The sequence below is a fragment of the Nematolebias whitei genome, chromosome 1, assembly GCF_014905685.2.
Source record: "Nematolebias whitei isolate Nwh7 chromosome 1, NemWhi1, whole genome shotgun sequence".
NCBI classification, from domain to species: Eukaryota; Metazoa; Chordata; class Actinopteri; order Cyprinodontiformes; family Rivulidae; genus Nematolebias; species Nematolebias whitei.
Window position 1 is genome coordinate 78,723,436 of NC_056498.1, and position 7,158 is coordinate 78,730,593.

General features: G+C 39.8%; 1 protein-coding gene across 1 annotated transcript in view; it reads right to left on the reverse strand.

The window, feature by feature from the left end:
* Positions 1 to 7,158, reverse strand: part of entpd6 (ectonucleoside triphosphate diphosphohydrolase 6) — a 45,815-nt gene that overhangs the window by 36,531 nt on the left and 2,126 nt on the right. The window contains exon 2 of the mRNA XM_037680688.1: positions 2,494 to 2,755. Within this exon, the coding sequence (XP_037536616.1) occupies positions 2,494 to 2,734 (241 nt within the window). The 5' untranslated portion in view covers positions 2,735 to 2,755. The remainder of the gene's footprint in view (positions 1 to 2,493; positions 2,756 to 7,158) is intronic.

Consider the following 7,158-nt stretch of genomic DNA (forward strand, 5'->3'; position numbering starts at 1 on the left):
AATTCTTTTTGATAAGTCTCGCCATAGACTTCCAAAACATTTATGGGAAAACCAAACACCCAATCTCAAGTCGTTCGTCTAAAAGACAACAGACAATTGCACCAAACTATATTTTACCATGTAAAGCTAACTTAAACCAAGTTAGAAATGGAAAAATAGTTTGGAACACTTTTCTATAGGCATAAACCCCTGTAGTACCCCTTTTCAGCATTCTCCACCCCTTAACTGGTAGTTGTAGCTGTTCCCAACCATAATAGCTTACACACCAGATGCATATAGTTTAAGGCCTTATGTAAAATCCCCTTCATAAGCCCACCTTAAACCACATAATTGCATGACACATTGAACCAGAACGGCACAGGCTGGACGTCGCTGGAGACAACCTTCGCTGGAGGCGACCTGCAATCCTGACGTTGGTCTCCACTCTTCATCCAGTGGCCGCTTCTTCAGTTCAACCCAAGGGTACCCCTCTGTATGCTGATTAATCAACACTTCCAGTCGTTGTGGATTACCGTTGTGGATTATATGACTTTTTCCAATGGATTACAGACTCTGTTTCCAAGGGGTTAAAGCATTGCTACAATGGAATTATCGAGACGATATGGAATTATAATCAACACAATGGAATTATCAAGAACATTGTGGAATTACCTTGACTTTGTTTCCTCGCTGGATTACTTCTGACTTTGGTCTTCCTTGCTGGATTACTTTTGACTTTGGTCTTCCTTGCTGGATTACATCAAGCTCAAGGACATTTGAAGGTCTAAGTTCACGGTTGGAATTCATCCCCATGGACAGGTGATGATTTCCAAAGGGGGGACTGTAGTGAACCTAACCTGAAGTAATAAGCCTAAGGTCGAAACACTTGACCTTAAGAACTGACCAGATGGACAGAGACTGTTATTTCATTGATCTGCATCCAGAAATACAGTTTGAGCCATCTGGAGACTTTCTTTCTTGAATTAATCAAGTAGAAAAGACAATCCTCTATGATCATTACTATTTTACAAATGTTTGATAATCAAATTGTGTTAGTTCACTCAATGCTTACAGGTTGAAGAGAACTACTCATTTTTATTTTACATAAACAGTAAGTAATGATTTTTATTCCTCATTCAAAGAAGAAATCAGGTTAATATGCATTTCTTGAATTTTCTGTCTGCAATGAGCAAGATTGTAAGTATGTTAAAGGTCGAGTCTCGGTCAACTAAAATGTTTACTGAGAAGAAATGTCATGTTTAAACTTTTTCAGAAGATAATAGGAGTTTGACTCCACGAAGTCTGGTGTTTCTCCAATAATCTTTTCTGTCTGTTAAGCAATCTCATTCTCTGCCCTTGACTTTTGATAACATCTTACGTCACAAAACACACCTCTATTCTGGTCCATCCACGAATCAGAAAGCTCTAAATTGACCCGGAAGTCAACTCATTTAAAATGTGGCAACTTCCCGGTTCTCTAGAGTCTGATGTCGGAAGTCTGATAGAGAGTGCTAAGGAGATGAAAGGAGTTCAGAGTTCTTGGATGCAAACGCATTCAGGATGATCCAGAGACGTTTTGGGATTATAACTTCTGTTTGAATAACCTCGCACGACTCTCGAAGGATTTCAGCTGCTCTCAACGGAGACGTTGAAAGAGTCAAAGGAGGATCCTATACCGACGCTGACCTATCATCAACCAGGTAACAGTCCACTTCGACCAAGCGTACCGTCGCAAGCTGAGATCTGAAGGAGCGTGCACGTTTCTGGTCAAACAGATTAATTCCCTCACAAATCACTCTGTAAGATAAATCTCCATCTTCCATCTTAAACTCTCCTTTCTCCTAAATTCATTTGACAGATATCTTAGAGATATCTGAAGCAAAGTCCTCAATCACCGCCGTGTGATTGAAGTCCATTATCTGTGAAACTTGTCTGTTATTATTTTCATATTTTGCCAAATTAATGTAAATGCTTGATGTTAAACTTTGATTCTGAAAATAAATGACCGCATTCATTTTGATGGGTCAAAGATAATAACGTCTCTCGTTACATTTCTGTTAAATTCAATGCACGACATTTACACAGTCAGAAAGATGAGGAACTCGTGAAAAAAGTATGAATATATCCAGCATATGACATACTACATTTATATAATGGAAAATATTGAATTTTCTCTCATAATTCAAACAGATACATTTTATAGAATTTGGTCAAAACGGTCAGAGTATGTAAAGCCTGTAAGGTCGGACTTGGTGTAAAACCACATCTTCCACCCACCCACTACCCTTATTTTATGATGCAGTACTGCGTTTGTACCAAGGTATCTGGTTGTCAAGTAAGCCTATCCAAAACTTCATTTGTTTTGTTTTATTCATTGGTGTTTTCACGTTCTTCTACTTCTACAGCAAAAGAAAAAAAAAATTACAAAAAAGAAAAAACCGTTCTGCTTCACATCCGACATGATCCGAGGCTGGAAGCAGGCTGCTGACCAAACACCAACACAAGTTTATTCACCTTGGTCCATCTGGAAGCTGAAGATGTGGACTCTGGTCCCGGTGCTCCCAGCATCAAACATGACACCATACTGGAAGCTGTCACCATTGTCCTCTTCATTTCTGTGCGGTCCATGCTGGACATGTGGAGGTGGTCTGTGGGTGTCGGGTCTGCGGGTGGAGTAGTGGTGCTTCACAAACATCAGGTAGACCATCAGACAGATCACAAAGATGAAGACTCCGCCCACTTTGGACTTCTTCATCACCACTCATCCTGTGTTCAGCTGCAGAACCAAGTCCAAACAGAAACATGCATGTTTGAGAACAAATGAGCCACAGAACTGTACCGGAGCTACAGATCCCTCACCAGCACCACCTCCACCTGTCCAGAAACTTTCTAACATCCAATCCTGTTTAAAACTCCTAATCCAGAGCTCTAGGTTCCTTCCAATAATCCACACCTTCTTTAATCTTTAAAGCCAGATGTTCTAAAGATTTGTAAGTTTTTAAAACAGAATTTATCTCCAACGAGGTGATTCTGAAGGAGGCATCAGCTGAGAACCTGACATACCTCAGTTTGTTCTGCAGCTTATCTGAAACCGGAGACAACAGGACCAGTGGAGGACAGAAGGACATTTCAGGTTCCCTTCAACAGATGGACAAGAACACATTCATCTCGGACGTGAACCAGAACAGAGTCTTCTATTCTTATCTGGTTCATGCTTTGTTTCCTGGTTCTACATCACAAACCCGTCTGACAACAACTCTCCCAGTCCGGTGTTCCTGTCCTCTCAAACCAGTCGGTAAAAGCAGATGGCCGCTTGTCCTGAGCCTGGTTCTGCTGGAGGTTTCTTCCTTTTAAAAAGGGAGTTTTTCCTTCCCACTGTTGCCACTGTTCTTGCTCAGGATGGGAGACTGCAACGAAGTAAAGATTCAGCTTGTCTGCTGGATTCCTTAGAGAACTTTACTTTTATGTATGTGAATGTTTCTGTAAAGTGCCCTGAGACAACTTTGTTGTGATTTGGTGCTATATAAATAAACTGAATTGGTTCTGAGTTTGTTGTCTTGAGGAGACTTGGGAACTGTTTTTACACCAGATGTCCTTCCAGACACAACCACAGACCACTGAGCTACCACAGCTCTCTGTGTGGAGCAGAGAGCTGCTATCTAGAGCGCCCGGGGGAGCAGATGATGGGGGTTAAGGGCCTTGCTCAAGGGCCCAGAGTGGGGCAAATGAGGGTGGAGGCAGGTGTGGATGCTTCACCTATCCCACCCACATTTTTGACGTTGTTGGTACCGGGAGTTGAACCAGCGATCTTCCGATCCCAGGCCCACCTTCTCTAACCTATGCGCCACCACTCCCAGCCTTGGACGCACACGCACACACGCAGAGCGAGAGAGAGAGAATGGGAGGAAGATCTTTCATTTATCAGGCTCCTCTCTTGTGGAACCAACTTCCAGTTTCTGTTCATGAGGCTGACACATTGTCCAGTTTTAAGACTGGGATTAAGTCTTTACTTTTTGATAAATTCTGTAGTTATGAGTTGGCTTGGATTTCCTGAGCTACTAGTTCTGCTGCTATAGGCTTAGACTGCTGGAGAACAAATTGATATTTCCTCACTCCAGTGTTTCCCCTACCATTATACAGGAGGGGTGCCCCACCCTGTCAACAGAACTGAGCACCCCGCCTACCAAACTGAACTTACCACTCCCACCCCCACCCGGCACTGACATATCACTAAGCTAGCGGCACAAAATACAGGCTCTCTAGCTAAAAAGCCAAAGGCAGCACTCACATTGCCTCTTCCCTCATGTTGAACGCCCCCCGCTCCCACTCAAAACCTGTTAGTACAAGCTGTGTTCAGACATGTCGCCCCCCCATCAGCAAAAGTCATGGATGAGATGAGCACCTTGCCATGGCAAGCTGTCTAAGGGAAACACTGCACTTTGTTGCTGGCTTTACTCTACCTGTTTGTATTTGTAATTATTTCTATCTTAAGCTTTTTGTCTTTCCTCCTATTGAAACTACATCTGGACCAGTCATTCTGTGTTTGTTTCTACTTCCTGTCCTCTCAAACCAGCCGGTCAAAGCAGATGGCCGCTCGTCCTGAGCCTGGTTCTGCTGGAGGTTTCTTCCTGTTAAAGGGAGTTTTTCTTTTCATCCGTCTCCTTTGTGCTTGCTCAGAACAGGAGACTGTGACGAAGTGAAGATTCAACACAATCTGCTACTTCCTTAGATGGATAACTTTTACTAATTGACATTTATATTGTAGGTGAATGTGTTTGTACAGTGCCCTGAGATTACTTCTGTTGTGACTTGGAGCTGTGCGCGCGCACACAGTATTTTATTTTGTAATGTATTTTATAATAAAGTAAAAGTCTATTTAAGGCTTATTCCAACTAGAATCTACGGAAGCCTGGAAGGTGGAAAGCTCTGTCTTTCTAACATTTTTACAGACATCTTCAGGTGTAATAATTAAATCTGCGCTGTTTGATTATTTTACTTTTACTAAAGTAATCACGGAGTCAAATCTACCTAAATAACTATTAAATGTTCGGTAGAACCGAATCGGCTCGTTGGTTCTGAGGAACTTTCTATCCACTGAATTAAAAGTAAATCACATAACATGGTCAGATAAAAAGACTAACAACCCACCGCCAAGCAGGACCTGAATCAACCGAACCGGATCCGTTCGTAGAACCGCACCTGTTCTGAATCCATTCTTCTTCTTCTTCTTTGGTTTTTAACGGCAGCTTGCATCCATCAATGTTGCACTACTGCCATCTCTTGGTGTCTATAAGTTAATTTCTTTCCTCAAATTCTCTTATTGAGTCCAGTATTATTTAAAAAACGAAATATCTTTCTTTTCCCTTCTTCACTATTCAGCTGCGAAGCCACATTTTCAAATTTTAGTTCCCTTTTACAACCTATTTCCATTCTCAATAATCTTCTTTGACCCACATATTTCCTGCAATTAATAAAAACATGTTCTATTGTTTCTGTGGTATTACACCAATCACATAAACCAGTAAGATGTTTCCCCATCTTAAAAAGAGTGCCATTCAAAAAACTATGCCCGGTTCTTATTCTATTTATAATTATCTCCTCCCTCCTATTTATTCCTCCGATTCTTTTAACATCAACTGTTTTCTGTATCCTGTATAAATGTCTCCCTTTTGTCTCATTATTCCAGCTCATTTCCCATAATTTCTTGCTTTCTTTCCAAACTATACTTTTTCCTTCAGACTTAGATAATTTTATTGACATATCAATATCTTCTTTTTTAACAGCTTCTTTAGCCACCCTATCTGCTTTTTCATTACCTAAAATACCTAAATGAGCAGGAGTCCACATAATTACTATAGTTTTGTTTTGTTCACAAAGTCTATGATGAACAAACAGAATCTCATACAAGATGTGTTGGTGATTACTTGAGGTTCCCTTTTCAATGCTTAATATTGCTGATAATGAATCACTGCAAACTATAATTTTACTTGTTCTACTATCCTCCACCCATTCTAAAGCCAATAATATAGCACATAATTCTACTGCATATATACTCAGAAAATTAGATGTTCTTTTCGAAAGCTTAATCTTTAATTCAGGAATCACTACTGCTACACTAGTTGCTTCAGTTTTTGGATCTTTTGAACCATCTGTATAGATTTGCAGGTAATCATTATATTTCTTCTCTACTCGATCATAAAATTCTTGACAAATATCTGTAGTTTTCCTTTTCTTAATATTTAATAATGATCTATCTACATTAACATATTTCCATGCCCATGTAGGCCTTAAGGGCCATAATACTGTTGAATTAAATTCTTTGTTATATACTTTAAATGTTCTTGCTAAATTATCCCCTATCCACCCAAAACTATTTTTAAGCTCCTTTCCTCTTTCCCAACAATTTTCTAACACTTTCTTAACTGGATGAGTTTCATTGTGTCCTTTCAAATTTATCCAATAATTAGCCATTAACTGCTGTCTTCTAATGCATAATGGCATTTCTCCTGACTCTACTTGTAGAGCACATACTGGAGTTGATTTTACTGCCCCTAAACAAATTCTCAGTGCTCTAGCTTGGATGACATCTAATTTATTTAGTCGAGTTTTAGCCGCTGATCCATACACCACACTCCCATAATCTATTCTTGACCGAATTAATGACACATAAATATGTTTAAGTGACTCAAATGTTGCACCCCATGTCAACCCTGCTAAACACCTCATAATGTTTAGTACCTTTTTACCCTTCTCTATGATATGATCTATGTGATTTCCCCAAGTTAATTTCTTATCAAACACTACTCCCAAAAAACAAAAATAATCAACCCTTTCTAACTCTTTTCCGTATAATTTTAACTTTTTATTAACTCCGATCTTTTTATTTGTGAAATACATGACTTTTGTCTTTTCAACTGAAAATCTGAAACCCCACTCTATTCCCCACTTACTTACTTTATCTATCCCTTCCTGAAGTGTTCTGAATCCAGCTGATCCTCCTTACTTTTCATCTAGCCGAACAACAAACACGGCGCGGATTTATGACGTCAAAGCTGCGCCACAGCCGTTTTTTTTTTTTGCCACAGCAGATGCGTTTGAAATTTTGACAACTCATCAACAAGACCTACTTTACGTGTTGTTAACAATAATACATAATTTAGAAAAAAAAAAAATAAATAA